At 53.5% G+C, this 16,587-nt stretch overlaps 1 protein-coding gene across 2 annotated transcripts in view; it reads right to left on the bottom strand.

Moving 5' to 3' along the window:
* The window catches only part of ARID5B (AT-rich interaction domain 5B), a 132,913-nt gene extending 123,038 nt beyond the window's left edge, over positions 1 to 9,875 (bottom strand). The window contains exons 1-2 of one of the 2 annotated variants that reach the window (XM_081955996.1): positions 9,391 to 9,875; positions 8,782 to 9,036 (exon numbers count right to left, since the gene is read on the bottom strand). In XM_081955996.1, coding sequence (XP_081812122.1) covers positions 8,782 to 9,036; positions 9,391 to 9,411 — 276 coding nt within the window. In that variant the 5' untranslated portion in view covers positions 9,412 to 9,875. Of the gene's footprint in view, positions 1 to 8,209; positions 8,560 to 8,781; positions 9,037 to 9,390 lie in introns of those variants that run through there. The other variant, XM_081955997.1, reaches the window with a different exon arrangement.
* Between the last annotated feature and the right edge of the window lie 6,712 nt (positions 9,876 to 16,587).

Here is a 16,587-nt window from a genome sequence, read left to right as displayed (position 1 = left end):
TACGATTACAGAACCTGAACACATGCAAATTGGAGGCTTAATTAACTGACAATTGTTTCTGAGATATAAAGATTTGCCATTTGTAGTTTTGCACAGAAATGGCACATATGGCATTCTGGAAGACAGACAGCAGGTTCCCAATCTGTGGAATATGACTGTGCAACTTACACGGTTTCAGATAATTGTCATCAGCATTTGTACAGCACCTTTCATTGTTCAACACCCTTCACATCTATTGCTCTAAGTCTGGAATATGAAGCCTGACTTAACCGGCTCGATCCAGGCATTCAACAACCTGGCATGATCCACAAGCACAGACAGTTTAGTACCAGCACAGGTGGATTTCTGTCCCGTGTCTCAACTGATTGTACTGGAAGAGCCCTGTACTCCACTTCCCAATGATCCATCCTGCACTACAATGATGTGAATCTGAAATCAAAGGACTTAGCCAAGTTGGGCTATGCTATGCCTTAGACACCCTTCCCTGGGAGAGAATCTAGGGCTCCTGAGTTACCTCAAAAATCAACCACAAGCTCACTTTGCAAGGGGAGGGCTGTGGGCCAAGCAACACTGTTCAAGAGTTGTGGAGTTCTTGGTCTGCTATCTTCTCCTGCTTGGTGGGAAGTGAAGGGCCTTCACTCCCTTCCCTCTTCCCCACTAGCCCCAGTCCTGCTCCAGAGCTGTCTCCCATCCCCGTGGTCAGTCTGGGGGTAGTGGAAGGTCCATCCTGGACTTCCTTTGGTCAGCAGAAGTCCAGCTTTACCTAGGAAGGTTTCTAGGATGAGCTGCCTGAGCCCTCCATCCTGCTGGTCTCAAACAGGACAACTGCCTTCAAGTAGCTGGAGGGTGACATCAAATCTCAAAATGCTTCAACACCATTTCACTAACAGGCCGGCATGTACTGGGGACTGAGACGAACAAGAAGGTGCCATTGACGTGTGGGGAATCATGGAGGTCCTGGCCCTCGGACCCCCAGCGGGCTGCTCTCCCTGCCTGCTCTTATTATCCGAGAAGAGTCCTTTCTGGGCAGATGACAGACATGTTTTTCTTTGCAAGAAGTGTTGCCCTCTGCATTCGCTCGGTGAAATTATGCATGCGGATTTCTTTTTTGGCTTTTGTTTGCATTGTGCCCCATTGTGCTGAGAAAAACAATATGTGCTTTAATTAGCAAATATCTGTAAATAATTTACTTGTTTCTCTGTACAACAGAACAATGGGGCAGTTTTCACATAATTCGATTGAGCATGTGCGGCTGGGTCTTTGCCATAATCTTCCATTGTCTGATATCACAATCAATCAGGACATTATTCAGCATCAACATTAAAATGTGCAGAAGGATCTCAAGATTTAAACTCTGCAACTCTAACAACCCCAGGCAGAAGAAATGAATTGGTTTTATGAAAAGGGAACAGTAATATCCAAATAATTTTGAAAAAAAGAAACCAAAATACCCCCAAATAATTAGATCACTAATTTAGATTTGTCCTTAGAGAATAAAACTATCCCCGACAATTATTCAGTGGAAGTGTCAGTGGATGAAGCTAACGAGTCCAACGGTTAGTGGCATTTTTGTACAGAATCGCATTCATATAATCTCAGGAATATTTACAGGAACTCAGTATTATTTACTGCAGTGTTTCTCAACTTGGGGATGCATGAACTTCAACTCCCTGAATTCCCCAGCCAGATCTATGTGTTACACTGGGTTGCTGCGCACAAACTCCCATGCAACATCAGCAGCACCCTTGGCATCTAATTCTGCAAATCCAGCCTCCCTGCCAGGAGTTGAAGGCCACCAAAAGCTGATCTCACCTGGAACTTCTTACAATGTACTCATGGTCTAGAACAGGGGATTTCAAACTTTTTCAGGCCAGGTTATTTTTCTTTTCAATTCCCAGAACCCTTGAACAGGAGGCAAAGGTAGAAAACTGGCTCCATTTGTCTGAACTTTTTTATTTTTTATTTTTGCCTTTCAGCTTTCATGGATCACCATCAAGGTCTCACAGAACCCAGTCTCAAAAGCTCTGAATCAGAGACCAGAAATGCCCAATTGGACCCAGACCAGCTTCTCTAGGGTCCAAGCTGGGTGGAGCTGCCATAAAACCACCCTGAAGGTGAATAAAACATCTGTGAGTAACTCTGTGGAGCCTGTGGGGTGGAGCCTGGGAAATTACATGCCTTGGAGAACCTTTGCTGTCGGTAGCTCCCCTTCCACGTAGAAGACCCCCAAGTGCCAGCAAGACCAATATCTCTTCCTCCTCAGCATTTGGCACACAAGCCTGGGTACTTTTGCCCCAAAGGCAATTCAGTAAGCATGATTAAGAGCACAAAAAGGAGAGTCAATTTATTTCACTTGTGCTTAGGAATATGCTAGAGCGTAACTAGGCAACTAAAAATAAAGTATACTCTCAATTAATTTGCCCCTCTGCTTATTTAAAACATTCAATTAAAACATTTTTAAAAACCACTTTCCATCTTGCTCAGGATCTCGATACGTTTGAGGTGCAATGTGAAGAGGCTTTTATTCACCATGACAAGAATTGCAAAAAAAAAAAAAAAGAATTGCATGCTCAAGAGTCCCTGACCTGCAGCTCCAAATCAGGAATATGTCAATAGGGGGAATTCTTCCCTGGCAGAGTCCGGCTGTTAGGCATGATGGGAACAACTGGCTTTTCTCCTACAGAAAAATTTTGGATATCAAGATCCATGGTACTCCAGCAAGATTTATGGGAACCATGTCACACCTTCTCAACTTTCATTACGAAACTGTGGTTTTAAAGGGGTAAATGAGAGCTGTGGTTTTGATTGCTTATAGTGGTCAGCTGGTCAGCCAGAGCTTTCTGCTATTAGAGCCCCATAAGCAACAAAGCCTAGCAGGAAAGCTTGCCATGTGTATGCACCAGCATCTCAAGTTCACTCAGCAGCAGCTCCACAGTCTATCTCAGGGGTCCACAAACTTGGCAACTTTAAGACTAGTGTACTTTAACTGTTAGAATTCTGGGAGCTGAAGTCCACAAGTCTTCAAGTTGCCAACTTTGAAGAATTCTGGTGTATCTGGGCAGGCATTCATAAGTCCATCCTGGTGCTTCAAAGGAAGGACATCTGGGAGGGGAGCAATCAACATCTGACCACAGTTGATCTCAGCACCAAGAATACCTGGGAGCAACAGGAAGTTGGCTTTCTAAAATGACCATCCCTTTGGAGGGATGGAGCAATATTTAAAGAGTTAGTTTCAAAATGCAGAGAATAACTCAGATCCAAAGTTACGGAGCTGAGCATTTTTTAAAAAGCTTCAATTTCTCATGCAGTTTTAATCTCTGCTGCTGAATTGTCAGGAAATCTATATGGATGTATCCATGAAGACACCAAGAATCCAGCATGATTCAGAATCCTGTTGAATTTACATGGCTGTCTTCCTTGGTCACTGTGTATATAGGTTGTGTTACAAGGCTTCCACACACTGTACGTACCAGGGAATAAATTATCACAAGCTCAGTGGAAATTTATTTTGGAGATAAGGTGTAGGCTGTAGGGGATCAGGGCCTGCACTGCTTCATCTCAGTCGGACCAATTCAGTTGATCTGTCTTGGCCCCAGCTTAGCTTCATTATAAGCTAAATTACAAAAAATGCAGCGGGGATATACAGCTAGTCCTCGCCTTAAGGCAGGGGTGTCCAAACTTGGCAACTTTAAGACTTGTGGACTTCAATTCCCAGAATTCCCCAGCCAGGCTGGCTGGGGAATTCTGGGAGTTGAAGTCCACAAGTCTTAAAGTTCCCAAGTTTGGACACACCTGCCTTAAGGACACAATTCAGCTCAAAATTTCTGTGGTTGAGTGAGACATTTGTTAAGAGTTTTGCCCCATTTTACAACCTTTCTTGTCCCCGTGGTTAAGTGAATCACTGGAGTTGTTAAAGTTAGAAATGCGATTGTTAAGTGAACCTGACTTCCCCATTGATTTTGCTTGTTCAATGGTTGCAAAAAGTGACCCTGGGAGACAGCAATGGTCATAATTGTGAACCAATTGCCAAGCATCTGAAGTTTGATCCTAGGACCACAGCCTGACCTGGGCCAGACCAGCCCTGGCAGGTATGCAGGAAGTTTAGAGCAAGATTTGCACAACCTGCTGGACAGACACACAGAACAACTCCAAAGGACAAAACTAGCTCAAGAGTAACAGGCTGAAATAACAGAATTAACAAGCGGCACAACTGCCACAAGCGAAGGTTCAACAAAGTTCTGAGCTGTGTAGAGCTCTCCACAAGCACACAATTCACAAACGTAAAAGAGCAAGAACTTCTTTCACTGCATTGGGAGAACAATCGCTGCCTGCTTCCTGGAGCACATGTCCCATACATGTCCCTCTCCACGCAGGCCACATCGCTACCACTTCACTTCCAGACAGTGGAGGATTAAGGCTCACTGGTGCCCTAAGCATTGACAAATCTTGGTGCCTCCCTCCTCCTTTGCACATAATGTACACATTTGTACATAATGTACACATTTTCTTTGGTTTTTTTCTTTTTTTCTCAACTTTGTGGTGCCCCCTTTGGCCCCGGTGCCCTAATCACATGCTTAGTCTGCTTAACGGTTAATACACCACTGCTTGAAGAGACTGGTTGGGCCTCTGGGCTCAAGGCACACAGTCGCATCCTTCTTAGTCACCTCTTGGAGGGAGGGCAGAGGTTCTACTTTTTAGGGAGCATCTCACAAACCTCTGAAGATGGTATCAAAGGCCACAATCACCCAGGCCTTCCCCTAGGTTATGTGCCTGGCCCAAGGCCACAGTGCTGCCCATCTAGGATCTCAAACTGGCAAACCAAGGCTGGAGAGGTGCCACATGGTCCTATCAGTGCAAAGTCCAACATATTAGACTAACGATAGCGGCAGCTTCAACCAATCTTGCCTAGATCTTCCAGCCACAACTTATTATCCTGCTTCTGCTAGGAAATGTATCCTTTGCAGCTGCAAACTGTTGGTTGGGTTGTCCACCTAGTCACCTTTGCAACCTGTAGCTTCAGGCCCCTTTTTATGACCCCCAAGAAGTCCTGACTGCATTTGTAAAACCAGAGACCCCCCAAGATACAGAGTTTAAACATTTTCAGGACCATAATTACCATTTCTTGCTTTTTTTTGCTGAAAGCTATTGCTCCCGGGCTTTTTTCCCCCAACTCCAGGTTTCTCCATGCAGTTTTCCCAATGTTTCTGCTGGAAAACACCTCTCAGAGGCTTGTTTCCTGCATGCAACATTTATGCATGTGACTCCCATGCTGAAATGCAAGTTTGTTATGCTGCAGCCTTTGACAAAGCCTCTCAAGCTCAGCCCAGACATCCATGCAAAGGGGCCCCAGAATGAGTCAACCTCCAGGAATGCAATTCCAACAGCCAGGAAATCTCTGGAAGATGCAACCTCTGAAGGGCTCTGCATAGTCATCTGGAAACCAATTGCATCAAGCAGTAGAGCTGCATCCGAGTAATCCGGGGTGAAGCTCTAGGAGGGTCTCCGGTCTCCTGGTATATTTTGAAAGCCAGGAGTTGAACTAACAATTTGGCTGCTTGGGTCGCTTTCACACCCACTGAGCTCCCATGGACAACTGCTGTCCTGTGGGAGGAAGCCATGCTGTGTCAGTTGATCACTGGCCACCAATGATGGTCACCATCACTCAGACACCTGGTTTGCTTCACCTAACACATCTGCATGCTTCTTTGGTTTGGAAGAAATCCTAGCCTGACGTTCCAAGAAATCAGTTCACTATCCCTTTTCAGACCCGGAGAGATGCCCACAAGGAGCCCCCATTGAATCTCTGGCTACCTGTGATAAGGACCCCCACACAGACATGTGCCAGGCTCAGCATAAGCACCCTGCTGACTTTTGATCCCCCCAGAAAGGCCCTGACTTTATAGATTTATCATCCACCTTAGGAAATGGAAGGTGGGCAGCGACTTTGGCCATACTTTATGTGGTAGCTCAACATACAATTCCTTTTTATTACACCACTCTTGTTCCAAGCCCTAGTTGTTATTTTTCTCTATGAATTATCCCCAGAATAATTTTCATACCCACAGGCTTAGAAAGGGTTGCTTCTCCACTTAAAATGGCTCCATCTCTCTGCTTCGGAAATAGCTGTTAATGTCATTTACATAAAAGAATTATCACTGTGGTTAAGTAACTTGAAATAACTGCCTCGTGTACTGCGAAAGAAGCTGAACTGCCTTTTTTGGCTCTGCTTTGGCTGTGCACTTTTTCTCAATGGGATGTTTCCTCCCAAACGATATAAAACCAAAGATGATAAAATCATTTTGGCTTCTATAAACAAGATGCCAGAGGAAGAGGAGAGCAAGGAAACTTTTTCAAGGGGGTAAATTGTACAGAATAGCCTTTATTGTCATTGTACATCATGTATACAATGAAATTGGTTTTAGCCTCACTGGTGCAGTCCATGACAAATAAATACAAACAATACAAATAGTATAAAGAATAAACCCTACGCAAGTAACTAAGGATGCCTCCTTAGGCCTCTGGCCCCTCCTAGCCCAGCCCCATTGCTCTCTTTAGCATCTTCTCCCAGCTGCAGAGGGCAGCCAGGAAATGAAAAGGGTGCCAGGAACACTCTCGGCCTGCTTGGTGTTGGGGCAAAGTTGTGGCAACTCCCCAGGATAAAAAAGTGTTCCTAACGTCAATATTTCAGACACATCAGTTAAAGTTCCCAGCGAAAGACACCAGCAGATCCTGACAAGCAAGCCGGCTGCTCTCCCTCTGTGGGTCTGTGGGGAAGGCAGAGGAGAGCCCGTGTGGAGGAGATCATCCCAGCCATAACGTCAGATTAATTTCCAGCCATGTTCATACCATATAATGTGAGATGATCATTAAGACCTATTAAAATGATTTGTGGCCTACTTCCTATCCTTTCATTAAAACAAGGCTCGGTTGGGTTATAAATATTCATTATGAGGAATTTCATCTTTATCTATCTATCTATCTATCTATCTATCTATCTATCATCTATCTATCTATCTATCTATCTATCTATCTATCTATCTATCATCTATCTATCATCTATCATCTATCATCTATCTATCTATCTATCTATCTATCTATCTATCTATCTATCATCTATCTATCATCTATCTATCTATCTATCTATCTATCTATCTATCTATCATCTATCTATCATCTAAAATTTCAGTTCCTCACTCGCAGGGCTCTATTATCTGATCCCTCAGAAGGAGAAGAAGCCTTTGTTGCCCACAGTTGTCTCCCACCCGGGGAAGGATCCCCTCTGCACCCCCTGTAAGGAGGGGTTTTTTTTTGTCATTCTGAGACAGTGAAATGAATAACCATCTCCAGAGACCACGTCCCCCCTCCTGGCTTGAGAGGCTGCCCTCTTTCAGGGGGGGGGGGGCGGGCACAGGCCAATACCTAGAATCTAACCCTACATACAGGTGAGTCTAAAACAGGGGTGCTGGCTAGGGAATTCTGGGAGTTGAAGTCCACAAGTCTTAAAGTTCCCAAGTTTGGACACCCCTGATCTGAAGGTTATACAGGAAGCCATTCAGGCACAGCTTCACTGGCTCCAGAGCCTCTTCCTTTCTCCAGGGAGACCAAAGAGCGGCCCCTCTTCTCCCCCTCTGCCTCCTCACCCACCAAGCGGAAGGCATGGCTTCTTAAGCACCCTCGTCTCTGGGGAGGGACTGGGAGAGCGCTGCACAGGGCCCCGAGGGACTCCCGGGCTGCCAAAGCAGAGGGGCGGCGGAGAGCCCTCCGGAGGGCCGTGCACGGCCCCTTCCCCACGCCGCTCAAGGGGAAGCGCCGCGGAGCGGAGAAGGGGACTCGAAGCTCCGGTTCCCGCCTTGGCTTGCCCGACAAAGACAGACCCAGCGGCCTCTTCCTGCCGCCCGCCCGCCAGGCGCCGAAGGAGAGGCCGCCTGCCTGCCTGCCTGCCGAGCTCTCCCCTCGCGGCCTGGCCGGGCACGCAAAGCCCCGCCGCGCTCTCTGCCAAGGAAGCCCCGCATTGGGCCGGAATTCGCGCGGGCCCAGCGCTCCTCTCCTCTGCTCCGGCCCACGGGCAAAGGCGCAACCGGCCGCCCAGCCACAGGCTCCCGTGCCGCATCCGCCCTCCGCAGCGCCCCTCATTGGGCAGCCCGACGGGCGGGCGAGCTCGCGGGTCGCGTGGCGGGCACCGGGGCTGCAGCGATCTCCCTCCCGGTACCTGTCATCCTGCACTCGGTCCTGCCGGCCGACCCTGCCGGGGCGCTTTCGCTCGCTGGCGCTGCCCGGCCTGCCTTTCGTAATTTCCGCCTTCCATGCCGCCGCCGATCGGAGCCAGCCCGAGGCCGCCGCCGGACCCTCTCCGCCCGTTGGAGGCGCCCCAGGTGAAGACGGACCTCCACTAGCGGCCGAGGGGGGCGGGCCCCGGTGCCTCCCCCCCCCCCCGAAGAAGGGAAGCGGCGCGCCTGTGACGAGGCGACCGGAGCGGGGCGGGGGCGATGGGGAGGCTGCTAACAGCCAAGATCACCTTCAGGCGGGCAGAACCCAGCCCCGCTCGCCCCCACAGCCGCCGCCGGCTTCTTGCCCTCCGGGTTGCCAGCCGAGCTGGATGGGCGGCCAACCTGCCGCAGCCGCCCCGGACCCCGCTCTCAATACTCAATACTGCAGTCGGGGGGGGGGAGATGCATTGCACAACGTCCCGAGCGAAGCCCCCCCTCTCCCTCTCAGAGTCCCAGCCGGCCGGCCGGCAGACACCCCCCCCCCCGCTCCCCTCAGGAAGACGCGGGCTCCCACCTCGCCGTGCTGGCTCCTCCGGCCCTGCGGCGTGTCCTCCGGGAGGAAGTAAAGTTTGGAGCTGGATAAAAGTTGCCGGGAGGTCCGCTCCTCCCAGAGCAGCTGCAGCTCCGCTATGCAAAGGGGGTCTTCGGGCCGGCACCGCACAAAGAAGAAGTCGCCGAGGGAAAGGATCCGCGCCCGGCCGCCCAGGTGGAGCTGGAACGCCTTGTAGAAAATGTACGGTCCGTGCAGTCCGCACGGCGAGCCGACCCACTGCGGGGGGGAGGGGGAGGCGGAAGGGAGGGGGGAAGAGAGAGAGAGAGAGAGAGACAACCATCAGCCCCCGCAGAGCCATCGCCGAAACGCGCGGCCTCCCTCCCTCCCCCGGCCGCCGGATCGGGTCGGGTCGGGTCTCGGGCGAGGCGACGCGGGGCTAGGCGGGGCGGGGGCTGCGGGCTGGCCGGCTGCCCTCTGTCCGGCGGGCAGGGACCCCATCGGGCGCCCCCATCCTGTCCCCCTTCGGGCAGAGCGGCCGAGGGGCAGGCAGTTCCCGGGGAAAGTTCCCTGAAACTTTGGGGGGCGGGGGGCGCGGGGCGCCGCCGGGAGGGGCCAAAGAGGACCGAATACCTGGACTGAATTGGGCTCCATCTCGACGCTCTGAATTGATTGAACTCAACATTCTCCAAACTTGTTGGCTTGAATGGATCGCATCAGGTCCTGGCAGGGAAAAGCGGTCTCTCGCCGCCGCCACCGGCCAGCCTCGCTCGAAACGCCGAATCCCCTGGCCCGGGGCAGCCTCGGAGAGCCAGAAACGCCCCGCGGCGCTTCCCGCCGCCTCCCCATTTCCCAGCCGGGGCGCAATCGGGGCCCTCCTCGCTGGCTGCCGTCCGCCCGCCCCGGCGATGCGGTTCAAGGCGCTAGCCCGGCACTGCGGCTGGAAGCGGGCTGGGGCTCGGGCCGGTTCCTTAAAATCTCAGGCTGCCCGAATCCCCCGAGTTCCCGGCTCCCCCGAGCTGCCCGCCGGCCCCCCGAGCGCCCGAGCGAGCCGCCGCTCCATTTTGCCGAGCCGAGAGGCGGTCTGGTGAAGTCTTCATCTGACAGGACCTGCTTGTATATCTCTAATATAAAGAACATTTCCTGCCGGGAGTCGGAGGCGCTGTTCGTCTTTCTAATTCTCTCCAGCAGATTTGCTTTTATTAGCCATGTAGATGGGGCCGATAGTTAAATTGCGTTTCCTTGGTGCCATATTCCGCCCCCCCTCCCTCCCCCTCCCTCGGAGGAATCGGATCCCTCGCATTCGCTGCCTGGCCCTAAGATTTCAATAACAAGACGGGCGGGGGGGGGCGGCGGCGGGGGGGGGGATCGATTATATAAACATATAAATATTAATGCATTTGTTTGCTTTGGCGCACACGCGCACACACACCAACACACACGGCCCAGAGACACCGAGGCGTGGTGAACTGACTCCCACGGAAGCGCAGCGATCGCGGGATCTGGCCAGCGATCTGGAGCAGCGGATCGAACAATAAATCAATATTGGGGGCCCGCGCGGCGCGGGGGGGCTTCGGCGGCAGCGCTGGCCGCCCCCCTTCTTCCCCTCTGGAAGCCCTGGGCACACACGTACACACGGTTACGTGGGGACAATGCGCATTTCCGGCAGGGGCTCCAAGCCGCCGCCGCCGCCGCCGTTCATAGGTACCGATGGCCAAGCGGTGCGGAAAGCGGAAAGGCGGGGGGCCGAGGGGGCTCGATTGGGAGGCCCCCTCAACGACCCCGAGATTCAAGCCGAGCGGGAAGCGGCGGGGGGAGTGGAGCGTAAGAGGCTCGGCGGCTTCTGCTGCCGCTGCTGCATCCGAGCCTGTTCTGGGTCTTGCGGAGTCGGAACCGCTGCGGGCATCGGCTTGAAGCAGAAACTTCAGAGCCGCGATCCTTCCCCCCTCCCCCCGCACCGCCCCTGGGAGACGCGGCACTGGCTGGGCTGGGCGATGGTGCAGTTGCCTCCGGAGCTCCCGCGACGGATCGCCTTCCCCGCCCGCCCCCCGTACAAGGAGCGAGGGAGGGGGGATACATCACCGCGGGGCTCTTGGACAGGGAAATCGGTGTCTGTACAGTAGGGGACAGTTGTAATCCGAGCCTTCATAAAATTACAGGTTGGCGAATGGCCCCGAGAGAGATGCTGGACGCTTTCGCAACGGCCCACCTCGAAGGCACCGCATCCAGCCGAAGCGGGAGGACGGGGGGGGGATAAAAACCGGTGCCCCGTGACGGAGGAAATAGATCCCGGGGACGGGCGGGGGGGGGGTCTCTCCGCGGCGGGAGGGAGGTTCAGCCTTCTCCCTCACGCATACTTCCCCCCTCCCCCGCATCGGCGCCCTTGAGCCCGGGACGCGGCGGAGACCACAAGGAGGTCCGAAAACTCTGCCGCTAATTTCGCGGTCCCGCCGCGGCAGGCGAGGCGAAGGCCTCCCTCCTCCCCGCTCGCCGCCTTCGGACGGAGGCTTCACCCGCTACACCGACGGGGAAGTCCCATCCGAGGTTTGGGGTCCCTAGATGAGCAAATCCCAAAGGAGGGTCCAGCTGGGCCTCCTCGAGAGGAATTCAGGAATTCTCCTCTGAGAAGTCACGTTCAGCATCTTTCTATCGGCTGTCATTCATTTCTAGCCATCGGTTTTGATCAGCCTGCGCGGGAGTTAGTTCCCCCAGTCCACATCCCCTCCCTGACTGGCCCGGGGTCTTTGGGCCCATTTCTAGAAGATCCGGGCTCTGGACCATTGATCCCAGCGGCTCTTGGCCTAAGGCCGCCCCTCCCCGCGCCCCTCGCACCGGAGCAGGAGCTGAAGTCTCCCTCGAAAGAGGCTTCCCTCCCCGCCCCCAACACGACCACCGGCGCTCTGAAGGCGGAGGGGGGCTGCCGATTTCCCGGCAAGATCCCGGGGACCCCGAGGGGCTGGGCTCGTAGCAACCCTCCCCCGGGTGCGCTTGTTCGCGGGCCGCTGCGAGGGAATCGCGTGGGAGAGGCAGCCCCCGTCCGCTTCTTTGCTCCGAATACCGGCAACTGCAGGGAAAAATTCGGAGTAGCTGTCCGGTACCCCAGCCCCGACTCCCCCAACTTCCAAAAGAAGAGAGCCCCCCCCCCCGCTTCCCTCTCGGAGCGAGAAGGAAGCAGAGGGGGCGGGGGCGGAGCGCCCCCGTCGAAGCCGCCGCTGCGCACACCTATAAATGACCCCCCCCCCCTTCAAAACCCGCGCAGAGAAAGTTGCAATTAAAAGAAGCGGCTCTTGGCTCTGCGGACTTTGGCCTCTTCTGAAGCCGCCCCGGGAATCTCCTGCTTGACTCCGGCCTGCGAGAGAATCCTAAGGGCCATTAACGGTCCATCAATTTCCCCGCCCGCCCCCCGCCAACTGGGAGGCTCCTGATACTGACGGGAAAGGGGGGTGAGGCGCACCGAAATCAGGCGTCCTTCCGCCAGTGGGGCTTGGGAGCTGCCGCAGCCTGCGCTCCTCGGCCCCTTGCCCCAAACGGCCCCGGGGTCAATGAGAGGGGCTCAGACGGGAGCTTCTCCCTCTGGCGTGCCAGGGAGCCTAAGAAGAGGCTGTCATCGGGGGCTGTGCCGCTCTTGGCCTCGCCTTCCACCGGGGCATCGCCGGCACTTTGACGAGGCTTCAGTGCTCAGTTGTCGCTGAGCCGGCCGGATTTCAGCACTGCTCGTGGTCCAGCGAAGATGGGCCGGCCTGGGTGCCCAGCAGACCCCTCCCCTCCGAGGCTCTTGAGCAAAGGGGACCGGCAAAGCTCTCTCAGCCGCGGTGCTCAGGGCGGGGGCAGAGATTTGGGGCTGGCAGCCCAACCCCCCACCCCCCACCCAGGGCTGCGGAATGACCGTCGGAGAGTTGCGCCTACAAGACCCGCCGGTCGTGGCAGCCAGCAGCGCAGCCCAGATTCCGCCTGGACTAGAAGGGGAGCGAAGCGGAGCCCGAGGAAGAGGCGGGACGGGGCCGCTGCTTGGACCTGAGCAACCCCGAGCCAGGCTCGCCCTCCCGAGGGAGGAGAAGCTCCTTCAGGCCGGCCTCGGCTCAAGCTGCTCTCCCCTCGCCCCCACCCCGCAACCGCCTGACTCCGCCGCGCTAGGGACAAAGCGCTGAGACCGCTCGGGAACGCCGAAGACTCAGCGCCGAAGCCGTCCCCGGGGCAGCCGCTCTGGACAACGGACCCAGGGCATCTGTACCGAGGATCGTCACGCCTCTCCCGCCGCCCTTCCCTGTCTTCCCTGCCCTGGTCCCGGGAGGCTGGAAGAAGCGCGCGGCGGGGGAACAGTGGGAGCGCAGAGCTCGCGGGCGCCGGGCACACACGGGCCGTCCTTGGCGCCTCTCGCCCTCCCGGGCTGCCCGAGGACGTCCGGAGCTGGAGCGGAGCCAGGACCGGGGGGAGCCCCTCCCCCCCCGCAGAGACCGGGGCACGAGAGTATCTGCAGAAGGAAGGAGCTGTGGCGGGCGGCGGGCCTCTCTCTCCGCGCCGGCCCATCGGATCCTAGGGGGCTTTGGGACTCTTGGTTCTTACGGACGGGCCACCTTTTCAGGCATGCATACATGCCCGGGGGCTGCTTCTGCGGCTGCTGCCCCATCCTGCCAAGGTGGTGCTGATGCGCGAGGATACTTGAAGCCGGAGCCGAGAGGAAGGTGCCCCGGGGCTCCGGTCCGCTTCAAGCCACGGGTCCCTGCCTGGCTCACCGAGCGAGAGCCCACTTTGTCAGGCTAACGGGGAGCCTCACTGTTTGGGACAGGCGTTTTCCGGGGGCTGCCGGTCCCCAGTGGCGTTTGCGAGGGGAGCTTGGGCAACCCCCGCTGGGCCACCTGCAGCATGGCTGAGGGGCGCGCCCCCCCCCCCCCGAGATCCCGATGGAGCGAGTGGAGCGGGGAATGAATGGCCAGCTCTCGGCGTCTGCACCGAAACCAGCGGGCTGTCAGCCTCCTGGAGTGGTGGCTGTGAAGGATTCCTCGGTCCCTCCGAGACTCCTCGGAGCCAGGAGAAGCAGAGCGGGGAGCTTCCTCTTGCCGAAAGGTCCCGAGACAACGACACCGCTGTGCCCCTGGAGAGGGGAAGCGCCCTCGCTGCCTCGGGCCCGGAGAGGGGTCCCCCTTGGCCATTCGGCAGACGGGGAGGGCTGGAGCTGGCCAAGGAGACGCCTTTGTTGCGGTTAAGGGAAGAAGATGCCTAGGAAAAGCGCCTTCTGGAGACAGGTGGGGGCCCCTCGATGTATATTTGGGGAGGGAGGCCCACCCCTCCTTCTTGCTGTCTATGTGGGGAAGTCCCTGGCTTCCGCTTCATCCCTGCTTGGCTGTGCTGTGATCAGGGGCTCTTTGGACACCCCTCCCCCCTCCTGACTTAGCAGGTGCCGAATTTTTCATGTCCAGAGAAGAAGAAGAAGAAGAAGAAGAAGAAGAAGAAGAAGAAGAAGAAGAAGAAGAAGAAGAAGAAGAAGAAGAAGAAGAAGAAGAAGAAGAAGAAGCATCTCTGGATAGTTGCAGCCTGACTGTGACTCGTGATGAGTTTTATCCTTGGTCGGGATGGAAAACCTCTGTCCCACCTGGTGGGAAAGTGAGCTATGCGACTCTCAGCGGAAGAGAATTTCCACAGAATCTCAGGGCTGAAGGGGGAATCCTCAGTGGAGGCTCTCTGAGCTGGGCAGATTGATCATTCCAACTCCTACTGTCCTTGGCCAGAAGGGCTGAGAATCAATCAATCAATCAATCAATCAATCAATCAATCAATCAATCAATCAGAAGAGAGCTGGAAGGGACCTTGGAGGCCTTCTAGTCCAGCCCCCTGTTCAAACAGGAGACACTATACCGTTTCAGACGGTATAGTGTCTAGCCTTTTCTTAAAAACCTCCAGTGATGGACTACCCACAACTTCTGGAGGCAAGATGCTCCTTTGATTAATTGTCCTCACTTTTAGGACGTTTTCCCTTAATTCCAAGTTGCTTCTCTCCTTGGTTAGTGTCCATCCATAGTTTCATGTCCTGTCTTCTGGAGAAGATGGTTTCTGGAACATTTGGAAGACCAATTTTGTTGTTGTTGCTGGTGTTGAGCATTTGATATAAATTGATTTTTCTTTGCTGTTTTGTTTTTGCAAAAAAAAAAAAAAATTTCTCCAAACCAAGGAAATCCAACCACCAGCCAACTCCCAAGTCTCTCCCACTGCAAAATTATCACAGATAAGCAATTAGCATTATATTCCTTTTTTAAAAAGTGAAGCTCCAAGTCTGACTTTGGGTTAAATCCCAAATGGGAAGGGGGAAGGGAGTTGTAGTTGCATGTTGTATCAAAAAGACACTCCACAGAAGCTCTGTGGTCACATCTCCTCTTTCTGTGATGTGGGTGTGACATTTGTGATGCCTTAGGAGCAGTGGCTGCCACAAGAGGGGATGAAGGTGACGTCCCAGCAAGGAGCTTCCCCTTATGAAAACAACCTGCAATGCACTTTAAATGATGGGAAAGTTGCACTCCACTTTTCAAGAATTCCAGAACAAGGACTTGTCTATCAAAACTGGGAAAGGTCGAAGGTTTCTGGAATTTTCCCCACTCACATCACCTCTTGCCAGGAATGTTTAAGGGAGCCACTTGGACTGCAAAATCCGCAGATGGGAGCAAAGAGCCACTTTATTGGCAAAAAAGAGTCACTTTATTGGCAAAATGGGTGGCTTTATTACATTTAGTAAATAAATAAATAAAATATCTCACTGCTGCCCCCTGGTAGTCAAGGGGATTTTTGAGCCTCTAAGTGCCTCCCCTTTCCCAGCCTGGCCCTCATCTGATTGTCCGGTTGGAAAAGTAACCATGCAGTGGCCCCTTCTCTCTTCCCTGCCCAATGACTGGTTGCATAACGCAAGCTCAGCTCCTCTGCAGTTCAGTCTTCTGCGTTCCGCTCCTTGGTTGCATGAGAGAGCTGGGAAGACGCATCAAAGAGCCATTTCCAGAGAGCCCTGAAGTGATCATTTCTGGTCCACCAGAAAGTTGGAGACCAGAGTCTGGCTTGGCCAGCGGCCCCTCAGCCTTGGGAGCTGCACGCTTCTGCCCCTCACCCTGTGAACAGATTTTTTGCATCCGCAAGCCAAGATCACAAGAATGCAAGGGAGCATCTCTGTGGTCCTGGCTTACACCTCAGCCAAGGAGGAGCATCAAGAGAGCTCACCTACAGCCAGAGGAGGATCACACCTGCCTCTCAAGGGCAAAGAGCCAGTCAGATTCATCCCTGGAATATTCAGATCCTTTTAACCAGTACCAAAGGAAGAAGAGGTGATAGGAAAGATTTTAGAATGTGCGGAGATGGACAAATTGACAAAGGAAATACAAGGAAAGGAGGAATCAGATTATTACCTAATTTGGGGAAATGGTACAAATGGTTAAAGGACAGAAATAAAAAACAGGGAAATGTAAAATAACTATGTAGAGAGTTAGGACACAGTGATAAGACAGGAGATAGTAAAGATAAGTTAAAACATAGTAATTAAATGACAGTTTATTGCACAGTTTAAATGATAGCAAAGATGATATTTTGATATAAACAGATAAGTATAAATACCTATGGAATTGTACACAAAAATGGATAAAGAATAAGGGGACCACGAATGAAAGACATAAATGTATAGGAGGGAAGATATCAACTGTAAAGATACAGCGATACGGAACTGCTACATTATGGAACTTTTAGTTCCTGTTTCAAGTTATGCATTTGTTTTTTGTTGATCTGTTTATGTGTTCAAAATAAAAAAAACATTATAAAAAAAAATAAAAATAAAACGGGTGAAAATCAGCAGGTTCTGAC

The sequence above is a fragment of the Natrix helvetica genome, assembly GCF_964273705.1.
Source record: "Natrix helvetica genome assembly, chromosome: 5".
Taxonomy (NCBI): domain Eukaryota; kingdom Metazoa; phylum Chordata; class Lepidosauria; order Squamata; family Natricidae; genus Natrix; species Natrix helvetica.
This window is presented reverse-complemented; position numbering and strand designations above follow the sequence as displayed.